General features: G+C 38.2%; 2 protein-coding genes across 2 annotated transcripts; one reads left to right on the top strand and one right to left on the bottom strand.

Moving 5' to 3' along the window:
• Nucleotides 1-4,893: 4,893 nt before the first annotated feature.
• On the top strand, nt 4,894-5,757 carry LOC117328940 (putative proline-rich protein 21). The gene has a single exon (XM_033886610.1). It carries the CDS (start codon nt 4,894-4,896, stop codon nt 5,755-5,757), a length of 864 nt encoding a protein of 287 aa, XP_033742501.1.
• Nucleotides 5,758-7,947: 2,190 nt separating this feature from the next.
• On the bottom strand, nt 7,948-17,356 carry LOC117325068 (octopamine receptor beta-2R-like). Its single transcript, XM_033880996.1, has 5 exons — nt 17,092-17,356; nt 16,254-16,472; nt 15,436-15,581; nt 14,835-15,025; nt 7,948-8,147 (listed from the first exon to the last, which is right to left on the bottom strand). The coding sequence occupies exons 1-5, from the start codon at nt 17,354-17,356 to the stop codon at nt 8,012-8,014; spliced, it is 957 nt and encodes a 318-aa protein (XP_033736887.1). The 3' UTR covers nt 7,948-8,011.
• Between the last annotated feature and the right edge of the window lie 3 nt (nt 17,357-17,359).

Raw genomic sequence — 17,359 nt, 5'->3', positions numbered from 1 at the left:
ATTAGGGAATGTCAGTCTCCACTTATTTTTGTGCCGCCTGCTAAATACGGTGTTCATGAGATAATTCAGGTTCCCTTGGGCCGATCAAACTCAACTTTATGCTGATCTTTCTTACCAAAAGTGCTTTCTTGTGATTGCATTTCAGGTCCGAAGGTTTAAGGTCAAGGTCACCATTACTGAAAATAGAAAATTTGTTTCCATGCGATAACTCAAGTCCAGATCTTCCTTACCAAAGTGCTTCCTGTGATTGTTTTCAGGTATGAAGGTGAAGGTCACAGTTACTGAAAATAGAACAAAAAAAACTTCCGTGGGATACCTCAAGCTCCCTTAGTTCTTTTCCATGCGATACCTTGAGATTCCCTGGGCCGACCAAACACTAACTTCATGCAGATCTTCTTTACCAAAATTGCCTGCTTTGGAATGCTTTTCAGGGCTGAAATTTGAAGGTCAAGGTTACTGTTACTAACATAGAAAATTTGTTTCTCAATTTTCCTTGGGTGGATTAAACTCAGATTTTATTCAGATCTTCCTTACAAAAGTGCTTGCCTGAGACTGGTTTCCAGGTCTGAAGGTCAAAAGTCTAGGTCACTTTTACTAGAAATAGAAAATTGGCTTCCTTGTGACAACTCAAGTTCCTTTTGTGGTGTCTACATTGAATTCAAAATTACATACAACTACAGTGGCTGTCAGAAGAGAACTACTTAATTTTGTATAACTATGTTCATACTCATGGTGAGACTAAGGGGAACTGAAACAAGTGTAGTTCCAGAATTACATAAAAATACACTACACATTTGGGTCCACAGTCATGTTTTTACTGGTCCAAATGTCAGAGGTCACTGTTACTATAAATAGAAAATCTGTTTCTGTGCAATAACTTTCTTAATCACCCTACTTTCTGTGCAGGCGACCTTTCCACTTTTGTCGAATTCTTGTTATTACACAATCTGTGTTAGAATCATGCCTTTAATCAGATTCACACGTATACAAATACAATACCTAAACTAGAAATTGTCATGGACAATTTTACAGGCTTTTCATATCTTTGACAAACTTAAAGGCAGAAAGACCTTTATGATCTTGGATGAAGGTCAAGGTTAACCTTATCAACATGCTTTGTAGCTCTGCATCCAATTGTTACAGACTCAATATCAAGCCTCTTCATTTTGGTTTTTGAGAAGGTGTCATTTAAAGGTTTGACCCCTGTGACTTTGAATGAAGATCAAGGTCATCCATCATAACACACTCTATAGAGCTTCATGCAAGCATGCTACAGACTCAATAACAGGTATCTGGGCCTGTTGGTTTTTGGGAAGATGTTCAAATGTTTTTCATCCTTGTGACCCCGAATGAAGGTCAAGGTCATTTCTGTTGTCAGCCGTAGTCCTTCATCCAAGCATGCTACAGACCTAATATCAGATATCTTGGCCTATTTGCTATTGAGAAAAAAGTCGTATAAATATTTTAACCTATTTGATCCCTGTGACCTTAAATGTAGGCCAATGTCATTCATTCGGACAAACTGGTAGCCCTTCATCCAAGCATTCTACAGGCCCAATTTCAAGTCCCAGGGCCTCTTGGTTATTGAGAAAATGTTTAAAGCAATGATTTTGCATTCATGGACATTTTCAAAATGGCATACTAGCTAAACTAAAAGTGCTATGGAAATACTGAAGGCATCAACATCATCGGGAAAACATAGTGCATTGATCGGATATTGGGAACATGAGTTCTGGAGATGTAGGCGGATGTACCTGTTTTATATCGGGAATATGAGTTCTGGAGATGTACCTGTGTTATATTGGGAACATGAGTTCTGGAGATGTACCTGTTCTATATCGGGTAACATGAGTTCTGGAGATGTACCTGTTCTATATCGGGTAACATGAGTTCTGGAGATGTACCTGTTCTATATCGGGTAACATGAGTTCTGGAGATGTGGGCGGATGTACCTGTTTTATATCGGGAACATGAGTTCTGGAGATGGAGGCGAATGTACCTGATTTTTTTTTAATGAAAACAAGCTTTGGAGTAGCTAGGCTTACTTAGCTCTGCACGACGGACGGACAATTTCATACAGCTGTTATGGTCGTCATCAGAGCAGACAGCGGATGTACCTGTTTTATATCGGGAACATGAGGCCTGGAGATGTGGGTGGATTGACCTGTAATATATCGGAAACAGGAGCTCCCGATATAACATTTGATAGTAGTGTAGACGTTACGGTGTGCAGAACTAGAGCAGCTTCAACTGATTATTCATTTTTTTTTACCATTGTTTTACCACATTTGGTCAGAAGCGTCCTTTTGGGAAGGAAAGCAAATTTTGAATCTTCCGGAAGGAGGTGTTTGAATACAAGAAATCGACAAAAGAAAGAAAGAGAAAAAAAAGACAATGAATAAATTAGAATTAATACATTAAAACGCCAGTGCGGTAAGGAAAATAACAGGAGTAAATTTATCCACCGTGTGAATCAGTCAAAGTGATTGACAGTCACTAGATTACAAATAGCAATGCATAGTGCTTACAACAAATCGAGCAGACTTCATCAGAAATTGTCTTTGGACCGCGTCATCTGTGAAGGGGATTCTTGTGGTCGCTCCTAATAAGCTGAGAGTAAAGAAGATAGTATCCATATTCTCAGTTAAAAAAAAGAACATTGGTGCCAAATTCGGACAGAATGTCATTCATGAAGTGTTGTCTTAGAATGTTGTTGTATATGCACACGGAACAGAGATGAACTGCAGCAATGTCAGAATTCTGTGAGCAAAATGTGGACACGGACTACCGACAAGATCTTTTGGCAGTTTCCTACCCAAGTTTCATCGTGACTAAGCCGAAGTGCTGACATGCCGTAGTTCATATGCTACCCACTATAGACTTTGCTTGTTATTCACCGGACGTTGAAATCTAACCCTTTTCCGATGTTCCATTAAGCCAAGCGAGAGTATACATGATGTATATTGATCATATTCCAAATCAAAGAAAAAATATCTGTCTGTCGATTGAGTTCATTCACATCGACATATCTCGTACGTTTTTTCGACAATCTCTATTTTCTCAATATTGGTTCGATTTACTGGAATTCCTAGCCGTGATTGTATATGGGATGTATTAACAGAATTGATATTGTTTAAATTTTTTGATCTTGGGTGTGTTGAATAAATGTTAAATAATTGGTGACTGGCTTCCCGATGAAAATCGTTGACTTTCAAAGTACGTGCATTCATCCAATATCTTTGTGATACAGTTAAACGTTTATATAATATATATTTTTAGATATGAGGTTTGTTTCATAGATTATTATTGTGGATTCCTGTCATTTTGGTCCAAGATCTAATCATATCGACTTTGATATTCCACTCATTGGGGATCTTTCCCCAGTTCTCCATAAATCATGATAAAGTTGACTGGCGACGTTTTAAGCTTAATAATGACAATGCCAATGACAAGATTTTATTCTCATAAACATATAAAGTGTAGAGAATGACATACATACAGAATTGTACAGGACATGATATAATACATGGATACATTTGTCAAGCAAGAGGATATATTTCAAATAGTGTTGAGTCGTATACTTATTTGCTTAATTAATTTCACAAGTGATTTCAATTCATCATCTACTACAAAATTAAAAAGGGTATCAAACTTGATTGTACTGGGTCTTTCATAATAATATCTAGATATGTATTTTTCTCCTGTTTAATGATATTTTATTAATCGCTACAATTAAATAAATAATAGAACTCGTCTCCTATTTCGTTCAATGTCACAATAACATCGGCGTCCCACGGTTGACCCAAATGTAGCGTAGCGTAGTGGAATCAGTCGTGGGTCTCCGACGATAAATAACCCCAAACCACACACCAACCGTGGGTCTCCAACGATGAATAACCCCAAACCTCACATCAACCGTGGGTCTCCGACGATAAATAACCCCAAACCACACATCAACCGTGGGTCTCCAACGATGAATAACCCCAAACCTCACATCAACCGTGGGTCTCCGACGATAAATAACCCCAAACCTCACATCAACCGTGGGTCTCCGACGATGAATAACCCCAAACCTCACATCAACCGTGGGTCTCCAACGTTGAATAACCCCAAACCTCACATCAACCGTGGGTCTCCGACGATGAATAACCCAAACCTCACATCAACCATGGGTCTCCGACGATGAATAACCCCAAACCTCACCTCAACCGTGGGTCTTCGACGATGAATAACCCCAAACCTCGCATCAACCATGGGTCTCCAACGATGAATAACCAAAACCTCACATCAACCGTGGGTCTTCGACGATAAATAACCCCAAACCTCACATCAACCGTGGGTCTTCGACGATGAATAACCCCAAACCTCACATCAACCGTGGGTCTCCAACGATGAATAACCCCAAACCTCACATCAACCGTTGGTCTCCAACGATGAATAACCCCAAACCTCACATCAACCTTGGGTCTCCGACGATGAATAACCCCAAACCTCACATCAACCGTGGGTCTCCAACTTTGAATAACCCAAACCTCACATCAACCGTGGGTCTCCGACGATGAATAACCCCAAACCACACATCGACCGTGGGTCTCCGACGATGAATAACCCCAAACCTCACATCAACCATGGGTCTCTGACGATGAATAACCCCAAACCTCACATCAACCATGGGTCTCTGACGATGGATAACTCCAAACCTCACATCAACCGTGGGTCTCCGACGATGAATAACCCCAAACCTCACATCAACCGTGGGTCTCCAACGATGAATAACCCCAAACCTCACATCAACCATGGGTCTCCGACGATGGATAACTCCAAACCTCACATCAACCGTGGGTCTCTGACGATGAATAACCCAAACCTCACATCAACCATGGGTCTCAAACGATGAATAACCCCAAACCTCACATCAACCGTGGGTCTCTGACGATGAATAACCCCAAACCTCACATCAACCATGGGTCTCTGACGATGGATAACTCCAAACCTCACATCAACCGTGGGTTTCCAACGATGAATAACTCCAAACCTCACATCAACCGTGGGTCTCCAACGATGAATAACCCCAAACCTGACATCAACCGTGGGTCTCCAACGATTAATAACTCCAAACCTCATATCAACCGTGGGTCTCCGACGATGAATAACCCCAAACCTCACATCAACCGTGGGTCTCTGACGATGAATAACCCCAAACCTCACATCAACCGTGGGTCTCTGACGATGGATAACTCCAAACCTCACATCAACCATGGGTCTCCAACGATGAATAACCCCAAACCTCACATCAACCGTGGGTCTCCGACGATGAATAACTCCAAACCTCACATCAACCGTGGGTCTCTGACGATGAATAACCCCAAACCTCATATCAACCGTGGGTCTCCAACGATTAATAACTCCAAACCTCATATCAACCGTGGGTCTCCGACGATGAATAACCCAAAACCTCACATCAACCATGGGTCTCTGACGATGAATAACTCCAAACCTCACATCAACCGTGGGTCTCCAACGATGAATAACCCCAAACCTCACATCAACCGTGGGTCTCCGACGATGAATAACCCCAAACCTCACATCAACCGTGGGTCTCCAACGATGAATAACCCAAAACCTCACATCAACCATGGGTCTCTGACGATGAATAACCCAAAACCTCACCTCAACCGTGGATCTCTGACGATGAATAACCCCAAATCTCAACCATGGGTCTCCGACGATAACTCCAAACCTCACAACCATATATGATAACTTTATCAAAGATGTGTAATCTAAAGTAATCTAATGTAATCTTAAATTGCGTTACCATATTTTTATGACTCTGGTGTCTCACGTTTGCCCCAGGGGGGGGGGGGGGGGGGGGGGCTAAACTTGACTGTAGCTTATATAGGGAAAATCACATTTTGACTATCATTCGTTGAATTTCCTTTGGAATTAATTCTAACGAAGTTGGAAGGCAGTTTGATGGTATGCAAATGTTGGCCTGACTGACCCCCAGGGACTGATGGATGGGGTCAAATTAATAGATAACGTTATATGTCAAAACTCGGCCTCTTTCTTGTTTTATATTAATACCATTATAGGTGAAGGGAATACTTTCAAAAATCTCCCTCTACCACAAAATTACTAATTGTCAACTTGTTGACTAACCTAACTAAATATAACCTTGAATCCACTACACTAAAGAAATTATAGTGATTACGCATATATAATTAATGTCTTCCAAAGTTGTTTCGTATTTAATCCATGTTACATCTTGCTTAGGTGAATTTCTTTTTGTTTTTGTTTTTGTTTTTGTTTTACATGTACTGAATTATCAAAATCATCAGCAGCAATATCTATAAATCAGGAGAATCTGCTGTTCTACTATTAAACTCTCCAATCAGGCAAATACACTTAAGATCATTACTGATAGCCAACAGTTCATATATATATATATATATAACATCATCCTCAAACAATCTGCCGACGAATGATTTGAATTGGCCGGAGTTATATCAACTGTATCTATCCATATATTGCCTTCGAAGTTAAAGGGTATTTTAGATACACTGTATATACATTGTATACTTTACATATTCATTTAATACATAAAGCAATAGATCTATCACCAGATTTATTTACGGACAATGTCTGTGTTTACAAAACACGGTGTAACCTTCAATGTTAACTAAGTCTGCACTGCACAATTATATGTCCCTGGTTTTAAGACGATCACATCGTTATCAAATGTATATTCTATAAATTCTTTGGACGATTTGGCGATTCTTCCTCATCATACTCCTACACCATTTTGATAGATGATTTTTTTTCGTCGGATCGGTACGGGTTCTGACGCTGTGTCTCCGTATGGCTGGCGGAGTTATTTAAGGTTAAACTATCTTTTTTGGTGTCTATTTTCGATATAGATTCCAGAGCTTTGCAAACAAACGTCATATCTATATCGACCATAGACACCAAAAATGACAGTTTAATGCTTATATTTACATTCTCGACAATATTATTTTTGTTATTTTTGAAAATTAAAATTGAGTTTGCATTAAAAATGCCAATATTTGGCGACTTCGTCAATGGGGTTCGACAAATGGAACAGCCTATTTTTCAAAATTCATTTGTCACGTGCATAATGGCAAACAAAAAAGTGCATTGAAATAACACAGTTTGTTCAATTCTTTTTATTATTTGTGTAACAATATTGTTTAAATTTCTTTTTGATACTTTTTAATTAACATAAAAAACGACGTAGCCCTAGGCTTTTTTTCATAGAGCCATGATTGTTTACGTTAGTTACAAGTAGTTCCGGTGGGTGAATATATTCACGCGCGGCATGGATTGATGTCACGTTTTGGGTGTCAATTATGCTCACATAGACAGCAAATATTTTTACTTAGTTTATATCGTGGCTTTGCCACCAAAATGTAAATATACTCTGTTGGAACTCCGTATGGCTGGCGGAGTTATACTTTGTTGGAACTCCGTATGGCTGGCGGAGTTATACTTTGTTGGAACTCCGTATGGCTGGCGGAGTTATACTCTGTTGGAACCCCGTATGGTTGGCGGAGTTATACTCTGTTGGAACCCCGTATGGCTGGCGAAGTTATACTCTGTTGGAACTCCGTATGGCTGGCGGAGTTATACTTTGTTGGAACTCCGTATGGCTGGCGGAGTTATACTCTGTTGGAACTCCGTATGGTTGGCGAAGCTATACTCTGTTGGAACTCCGTATGGCTGGCGGAGTTATACTCTGTTGGAACTCCGTTTGGTTGGCGGAGTTATACTCTGTTGGAACTCCGTATGGTTGGCGAAGTTCTTTTGGGTTCGAGACGTGAGATGGAAGCACTGTTGGGATTGGTAATTTCTGCAGTCCTATTATACCATGTTAGGAATATTATAAAGATGTATACCTGTATATACATTCAAGAGATATCCAAGTACTGGGAATATGCATTATGCATTCACTACAAAAACATATTGACAAGGTTTGTACTTAAACCCAATTATCTCAATTTATCTTGAAACAACACGAACAACATCGCTGTAAATCCTTCAGTGCGAATTTTCGGAATAGATGGATACGCCCGGCGTAGATGAAAATGTTGATGGCGTTGTTTGTATACACCAATATCCGTGACGAAAGTCTGTCGAAAAAAAAGAATGTGATGTTGTACTCATGAGGCATTTCGGTCAACAAAATTTATTTTGATTTTAGATATTCATGTATGAAAAACAAATAACAACAAAATGTGATTAAATGTGAAAATTGAGTGAAATACTGGTTTGCAGAGTGAAGATGTAACGTCGAGATCAAAGAATAGTGAGTGGATATTACTCGGTGTATAATGTGAGGGTCTAAACAGTGAGAAAGGATATACGAAAGAACTATGAAACTTGTCTGAATATCAAGATAAAATACTCTAAGTAAAGCTACAGCCTCATAATGGACGACTGAATGACTCGTCTCAATTATACTGGAAATCCATCTGTCAAGCGTATTTTCTCAAAAAAGTAAGGCAACTTTATGTATCAGTACACACGCAGTGGACAAAACGAGGAACCCTCCATTTTAAAGATGGATCTATGTAGCGACCTGTTTGTTATTGTGACATCCTAGTGACCACTGCTGTTTACTTATAAGTACATCCACCAGAAATTACGATGCAATCAGTCATTATATATAATTCAGTTGAAATTGGATGTCTCCCTCAACAACAAGTGTCTGCTGGAAACCTGGAGTTGGTCTTTAGATACCAAACATACACAATTAGATTTACATATACCAGTGAGCAAGACAACGACCAAAAACTACAGAGCCCGACGGAGAACTAATGGAGAACTGACAATACACTGACAGCAATTAAAACTTCAACACAGACGAAATCCAAGGAACTGTGAGAATGAGAAAACATCCATGTGAAAATATCTATAAGGAAGGTTACTAAGGTAAAAGTAACCGAAAGAGACAAATCATTCTGGAAAAATGTCTAGTCGAAAGCCAAACCTAGCGAGAAAATAAGCAACTCATGTACAACGAAGGAAAAATAAAAACGAGAACTAACGGTAAAGCAAGTCTACTAAGCTAGTTTGTTTTCCTCCTGTGTCTTAACAGAAGATAATCATGAGTATATCCCAGATCTAGGCCACACACGAACTCTCGTCAAGATAAAGGCACAGAAACTGTTCACAATTCTTAAAAAAAATTGAAACCAAAATCCTGTTTTGCGGTCCAGTGTCAATATGCCCTAGCTGTACTGAAGTCTGTTGCCGAATTTATAGCGGAACAACATTTTGTACTGGTATATATCATTACACCTATTATTCTTAAATAACAGGTTGTTTTACATACTCTGCTTTATGTTTGCTCTGCTATCATTTAGGTTTTTTAAGTCTTTTCGAAAAATGACATGACGACTATTCTGTGTTTGGGAATTTTGAAAGTTAGTTTAAACATAAATATTATTTATTGTCAAAAAAAAGACACGGGATTAGGCACAAGTTACAACAACTTATCAACGCCTTCTCCCAACATATATACAGTGTATTACAAGACATAGTTACATTTACATTGATGATGACAAAAATGATAAAATATGATAAAATATACGGTTTACCAAATAAACTGATCCAATTACAAAATTTTAAACTTATTACTGGATTTAATAAAATATTGCACATATCTAAAGATGTTTCTATTAAGGTCAACGGAATTTTAAAACCCTATGTATATATTACTGAATGTCATTATATGTTCTTGGATTATTTTATCATTATGTCAAAAACGACCTTATCATAATTCCAAATATCTATGTCATCTACAAACTGACCTACTTGTGAAAGTTTTTCTTTGTACTTAATGTTCTTAAGTGGGCGTCTAACTTGTTCATATCCACGTGGATATATCAAAGCTATATCTACTTTAAGTTTAGTAATAATTTAGAGGCTATATCTACTGTGGTTTTGGTAATAATTTAGAGGCTATATTTTCTGTATTTTTGGTAATGTTTTAGAGGCTGTATATTCCGTAGTTTTGGTTATATTTTAGAGGCTATATCTACCATAGATTTGGTAATATTTTAATATTTTAGAGGTTATATCTACTGTGGTTTTGGTAATATTTTAATATTTTAGAGGTTATATCTACTGTGGTTTTGGTAATATTTTAGAGGCTATATAATCCGTAGTTTTGGTAATATTTTAAATATTAGAGGTTATATCTACTGTGGTTTTGGTAACATTTTAGAGGCTATATCTACTGTAGTTTTGGTAATATTTTAGAGGCTATATCTACTGTGGTTTTGGTAATAATTTAGAGGTTATATATTCCGTAGTTTTGGTTATATTATAGAGGCTATATCTACTGTGGTTTTGGTATTAATTTAGAGGCTATATTTTCTGTAGTTTTGGTAATATTTTAGAGGCTATCTACTGTGGTTTTTGTAATATTTTAGAGGCTATATCTACTGTGGTTTTTGTAATATTTTAGAGGCTATATCTACTGTGGTTTTTGTAATATTTTAGAGGCTATATCTACTGTGGTTTTGGTAACATTTTAGAGGCTATCTACTGTAGTTTTGGTAATATTTTAGAGGCTATATCTACTGTGGTTTTTGTAATATTTTAGAGGCTATATCTACTGTGGTTTTTGTAATATTTTAGAGGCTATATCTACTGTAGTTTTGGTAATATTTTAGAGGCTATATCTACTGTGGTTTTGGTAATATTTTAGAGGCTATATCTACTGTGGTTTTGGTAATATTTTAAAAGATCGTCATAAGCCAATTTTTCATTATTTCTTCTTTTACAATTATCTGTTTTACCTCAAAGTGTGCTTGCTGTGTGCGTAAAAGTCCCTGAAATGATGAAATGTTGGTATAATTAATAATTGTGGCCAAATCTTATATTTCTATTTTCGTACTGGGATTTTTTACGTAAATTGCCGTAATTGTATTATTGCTGTAATTTCTGCACCTATCTTTTCAATTTTAGGAGACAAAATTTAAATATTGATAGTTCGTTTTCTATGCAATGTTATTTTTGCTGAATATGACTAGACATGTAGTATTGTCACCCAAATGTATTGGTTCATCATATTCTTGGAGTTCAGGGGACTTTAGATAATTCCTTATTTTTGTTTCTTGAATACTTAATATATCTATATTTTGATATTGTGTAAGTTGTTTTAATTCTGTGATGTTGGTTTCAGACGAGGGATGTTCCATCTCAGAACAACAAGAGCACCCGTGACCTTTTTAATTTCATGTTCCTGTATTGTATCAGTAAAATGGTTTTATGTTGTTTTTACATTTTTTTTCTTTTTTAATATATCTTTGTGATTGTAAATTTTATTCTCTTAAATTGGTGAGACATTAAAGAAAACACTTAGTATTGATATATAGTGTGTCAACTAGTGTCGACATTGCTTTTTCTTCAAGGTTTTGTTTTTGTTGTTTTTTTATCACTGCTGTCGAAGGTGTTAGGTTTTCGGATATTTAATGTGTTGTGTTTGCTACAGCGGTTTTTAGCTCACCTGGACCGAAGGTCCGGTGAGCTTATGTCATGGCGCAGCGTCCGTCGTCCGTTCGTCGTCCGTCTGTCGTCCGTCGTCCGTCAACATTTGCTTCAAATCGCTACTAGTCAAAAAGTTCTTATTGGATTTTGACCAAATTTGGTCAGAAACATCCTTGGCCGAAGAGGATCAGAATTTGCATAAATGGTGACTCTGACCCCCGAGGGGCCAAAGGGGCGGGGCCCAATATGGGAAATTGAGGCGATTCTTTTAAATCGCTACTTGTCATAAAGTTATGAATGGATTTGAACCCAATTTGGTCAGAAACATCCTTGGGGGAAGGGAAACAGATTTTGCATAAATGGTGACTCTGACCCCCGAGGGGCCAAAGGGGCGGGGCCCAATAGGGGAAATTGAGAAAATTCCTTTAAATCGCTACTAGTCATACAGTTATGAATGGATTTGAACCCAATTTGGTCAGAAACATCCTTGGGGGAAGGGGAACAGATTTTGCATAAATGGTGACTCTGACCCCCGAGGGGCCAAAGGGGCTGGGCCCAATAGGGGAAATTGAGGCAATTCCTTTAAATCGCTACTAGTCATAAAGTTATGGATGGATTTGAACCCAATTTGGTCAGAAACATCCTTGGGGGAAGGGGAACAGATTTTGCATACATGGTGACTCTGACCTCCAAGGGGCAAGAGGGGCGGGGCCCAATAGGGGAAATTGAGGCAATTCATTTAAATCGCTACTTGTCATAAAGTTATGAATGGATTTAAACCCAATTTGGTAGGAAACATTCTTGGGGGAAGGGAAAGAGATTTTGCATCAATGGTGACTCTGACCCCCGAGGGGCCAAGGGGGCGGGGCCCAATAGGGGAAATTGAGGCAATTCCTTTAAATGGGTACTTGTCATAAAGTTATGAATGGATTTGAATCCAATTTGGTCAGAAACATCCTTTGGGAAAGGGGAACAGATTTTGCATAAATGGTGACTCTGACCCCCAAGGGGCCGGAGGGGCGGGGCCCAATAGGGGAAATTGGGGCAATTCTTTTAAATCGCTACTAGTCATAAAGTTATGAATGGATTTGAACCCAATTTGGTCAGAAACATCCTTAGGGGAAGGGAAACAGATTTTGCATAAATGGTGACTCTGACCCCCGAGGGGCCAAAGGGGCGGGGCCCAATAGGGGAAATTGAGGCAATTCTTTTAAATCGCTACTAGTCATAAAGTTATAAATGGATTTGAACCCAATTTGGTCAGAAACATCGATGGGGAAGGGGAACATATTTTGCATAAATGGTGACTCTGACCCCCAAGGGGCCGGAGGGACGGGGCCCAATAGAGGAAATTGAGGCAATTCCTTTAAATCGCTACTAGTCATAAAGTTCTTATTGGATTTTGACCAAATTTGTTCAGAAACATCCTTGGCAGAAGAGGATAAGAATTTGCATAAATGGTGACTCTCACCCCCAAGGGGCCGGAGGGGCGGGGCCCAATAGGGGAAAATGAGGCAATTCTTTTAAATCGCTACTTGTCATAAAGTTATGAATGGATTTGAACCCAATTTGGTCAGAAACATCCTTGGGGAAGGGGAACAGATTTTGCATAAATGGTGACTCTGACCCCCGAGGGGCCAAAGGGGCGGGGCCCAATAGGGGAAATTGAGTCAATTCCTTTAAATCGCTACTTGTCATAAAGTTATGAATGGATTTGAACCCAATTTGGTCAGAAACATCCTTGGGGGAAGGAGAACAGATTTTGCATAAATGGTGACTTTGACTCCCAAGGTGCCAAAGGGGTGGGGCTCAATAGGGGAAATAGATGTAATTCCTTTAAATCACTACTAGTCATAACGTTATGAATGCATGTTGTAAACTTAGAGCAGTTAGGATCCCCACACTATAACCATATATAGCATTGTTTGATGTTGACAAACAAAACAAATTGAACATGAACATTATTTTGACATTGGGTCAAATCAAACCAGGTGAGCGATACAGGCCCCATGGGCCTTTTGTTATACTTTTATATCTACCATAGATTTGGTTATATTTTATAGGCTATATCTACTGTGGTTTTGGTAATAATTTAGAGGCTATATCTACCATAGATTTGGTAATAATTTAGAGGCTATATCTACTGTGGTTTATGCAATATTTTAGAGGCTATATTTTCTGTGGTTTGGTAACATTTTAGAGGCTACCTTGGCAATACCTGTAAAGGCTATATGCACTCTTTTTCTGTATCATTTAAGAGGCTACTATCTTCTATAGTTTTGGTAACATTTTTGAGGCTATATCTACTTTAGTTTCGGGAATGTTTTCTGTGAATACGTCTTTATTTTCATATTTCACTGATTTATTGGCTATTTTGCTGCAATGGTCTCCAAATTGTGCCAATTTCCTTATTGTTGCAAGTATGCATTGCAGCAGCAATTCCCGGTGTTGTTTGTGTCAAATCCAGGTGAAATGTTTTATGTGTGTTTATATCTGTACTAGAAGTTATGTTGGGTCACTCAACACAATCAGATCGTCATGAGCCATTTTTTTTTTATTATTTCTTCTTTACAATTATCTGTATTACCTCAAAGTGTGCTGTGTGCGTAAAAGTCACTGAAATGATGAAATGTTGGTATAATTAATAATTGTGTCTATAAATCTTATATTTCTATTTTCGTACTGGATTATTGACGTAAATTGCCGTAATTGTATTATTGCTGTAATTTCTGCACCTATCTTTTCAATTTTAGGTGACACAATTTTAATATTGATAGTTTGTTTTCTATGCAATGTTATTCTTGCTGTATATGACTAGACATGTAGTATTGTCACCCAAATGTATTGGTTCATCATATCCTTGGAGTTTAGGGGACTTTAGATAATTCCTTATTTTTGTTTCTTGAATTTTTGATATATCTATATTTTGATATTGTGCAAGTTGTTTTAATTCTGTGATGTTGGTTTCCGACCAGGCCTGGGATGTTCCATCTCAGAACAACGAGAGCACCAGTGACCTTTTTAATTTCATGTTCCTGTATTGTATTAGTGATATGGTTTATGTTGTTTTTTACATTTTTATTTTTTTTAATATATCTTTGTGATTGTAGATTTTATTCTCTTAAATTGGTAAGTCATTAAAGAAGGTGTTAGGTTTTCGGATTTTTAATGTGTTGTGTTTCCTACAGCGGTTTTTATACTTTTTTATAAGGTGAGAAAGGGTATGGTTTTGTTTTGTTTTTGTTTTTATTTCAATAGTAGTCTGTGTTGTCTCAGTGGTTTGGGTTTATGCATATGTAGCTCCTAAAGGGATGGCCTACCTGATATAAGGGCTGATATGACACTGACAAGCGATACTATATACGATGTAAGTGCAGTGTGGGATCCAGACGAAGGCGAAGTACCCCACCAATAGACTGACAGTCAAGGTAGACCTCATCTCACGGCGGAGTACGTGTTGTTTACCGACTTTCAGAAAGTCAGAACCACAGCATGCGGCTATGTCCCGGATCTAAAACATACAAATGAATAAGGAGATATGTAAAATTAATGTGAGATATCGAATTGTTAGTGTGGCGTATCCCTTAGTGGATTAGACAGAAAAATTAAAATATGCCTGCATGAACTTTTTATGTCAAAATGAAAATATTAAGTGTTTTTCAGCAGCTAGAAGTGTGTGACTTCATAGTAACTATAGAAACCCTTTTCGATATGCTCAAATCCGGACTAGATTTAACGAGAAAAAAGGATTAAGAATAATAAAATGGTCTTTAGATCGGGCGAGAGTAGAATGTTCAACATTAAATGTGGCGGCTTAAAAATACATAGAATTGCCTACGAATATATAATACATTTTTGCTGATTTTTATTTGTCATCCAATATAAAATATAAAATTGGTCGTAAACAGATATGTCACTCACGTGCTTTCTAGCAATGCGCGCGATGACACTATATAACACGACCATTACGCTGAGTGGTATGACAACGCTGAGGATGGTCAGTATTATGCTCTGCGTCTCTGTGAAAATTAACTCGTAACGACACGCCTCTGCTCCATCATGGTCCACTTTGCAAAAACAAACAAAAACAAACAAAAACATGTTAACTTAAAGAAAATCTTTTATCGTTGAGCTTGTTGTAACTTTTGTTAGTTTTTTTCTCTCTTTAAGCCGAGATAAATTATCAAATGATCAATTTTGTACTCCATGATTTTTGCATTTGCACGCCAGTCATTATGAGGACGAGTCTGGATGAAGGGAACGAGACGAGCAAACATGGTCAAAACTGTATTGAGAATGAATGTATTTTTACACAACATACCCAAATGACGAAGGAAAAAATTGTATGACTCGGCTCTGACCGGGTGCAGTGATGGTCGACCAGATACCCTGAAATTTATCATATAGTGATGGCCGACCCGATACCCTGAAATTTACCACAGTGATGGTCGACCCGACACCTTGAAATTTATCATAGTGATGGTCGACCCGACACCCTGAAATTTATCATAGTGATGGCCGACCCGATACCCTAAAATTCATCATAGTGATGGTCGACCCGATACCCTAAACTTTATCGTAGTGATGGTCGACCCGACACCCTGAAGTTTATCATAGTGATGGCCGACCAAATACCCTAACATTATCATAGTGATGGTCGACCCGACACCCTGACATTACCATAGTAACACATCGTCTATATACATTACAAATTTAAATCTCGATGTTGCCTTTACCACTATTTGTTGTAGAGTAGATCGCCGTCGACGTGGCTAGAGTGGTCAGCCATAGGGTACAGATTGTGACGGTGGCCCTGCGACTGGTCAGATAGACGTGGCACTGGAGCGGTCTGACGATGGCGATGTAACGGTTGACAGTAATGGCGACAAGGTGGTAGGCCGAGTTCATCTCTATCCACTGTATAGCGGTGATCAGTCCCTCACATACAGCACTGGAAGCTGTTCAGGATATTACACTTCAAAAATGCCCATCACAACAACAGTTCTTACAAACGTCGTCATACAAACACCATGACTTCAACCCATATCAATACAGGTATAGGATACAGCGAATCAGATCATCAAAGAAATAAACGTCCGAAATAATCTATACGTTCTACTTAATACTTAGTATCTTCTAAACGTTCTGACATACAACTTGCTATAACTTGTATCATTGCAGTCCCCAAAACCAGGCACGTCCTTAAATGACCCTTGCATTTAAAGCCATATACTCCCGAAGAAACATATATCAATGTTTACATTTTGAGCTTTTTACAGTTTTCGGACTTGATACATACCTTACAGATTATCATGAAGCAGAAACTGAAAGAAAATGTGTATTTATGAAAATACAATGTATACGGTGAATTCCCAAAAATAATAACTGTGGCTGCCGGACCAAGTTTCTCTGAAAATAAGTCCGAAAAACGAAAAACTTATATTTTCACTGCTCATCGCTGCAGTGAAAATATAAGTTTTATTAGTTCGATAAATTTCTATATTTCACTGGCAAAACTGCAATAAACATGTATATCTTTGTATTTCTGTGTGTATGTGTGTGAAAACAGATACCTACCTAGTAAACGCGTGATTGTGTTGTCACGAAGATGGCCGAGGTTGTAGATAGGATAGAGAATCCCAAAAAGAAGATCCGAAGCAGCAAGACTCACTATCAAGTAATTGCATGGCTGCTGGAGGTCTCGGTGGCGAAGTATAGTCACTATGATGACACAATTTCCTCCTACAATTATCAAAGTTAGGAGTAAAAATACGGTTACGTAAAACACAAGGTAGCCCAAACTCATCTCGCCAAACGGATTCACGCTAACATTGCCTGACATTGA

The sequence above is a fragment of the Pecten maximus genome, chromosome 1 (assembly GCF_902652985.1).
Source record: "Pecten maximus chromosome 1, xPecMax1.1, whole genome shotgun sequence".
Classification (NCBI taxonomy): Eukaryota; Metazoa; Mollusca; class Bivalvia; order Pectinida; family Pectinidae; genus Pecten; species Pecten maximus.
Note: the sequence above shows the minus strand (reverse complement) of the source record. Positions and strands in the feature narration are given on the sequence as shown.

Excerpts from the sequence above, each read along its gene's own strand:
- LOC117328940 (XM_033886610.1), top strand. The coding sequence starts at position 4,894 with ATGAATAACCCCAAACCTCACATCAACCGTGGGTCTCTGACGATGAAT.
- LOC117325068 (XM_033880996.1), bottom strand. The coding sequence starts at position 17,356 with ATGTCAGGCAATGTTAGCGTGAATCCGTTTGGCGAGATGAGTTTGGGC. Across the intron at positions 16,473-17,091 it reads CACAATCACGCGTTTACTAG|CTTCCAGTGCTGTATGTGAG; the intron begins GTAGGTATCTGT and ends TATCCTGAACAG. Across the intron at positions 15,582-16,253 it reads GATCTACTCTACAACAAATA|TGGACCATGATGGAGCAGAG; the intron begins GTGGTAAAGGCA and ends GTTTTTGCAAAG.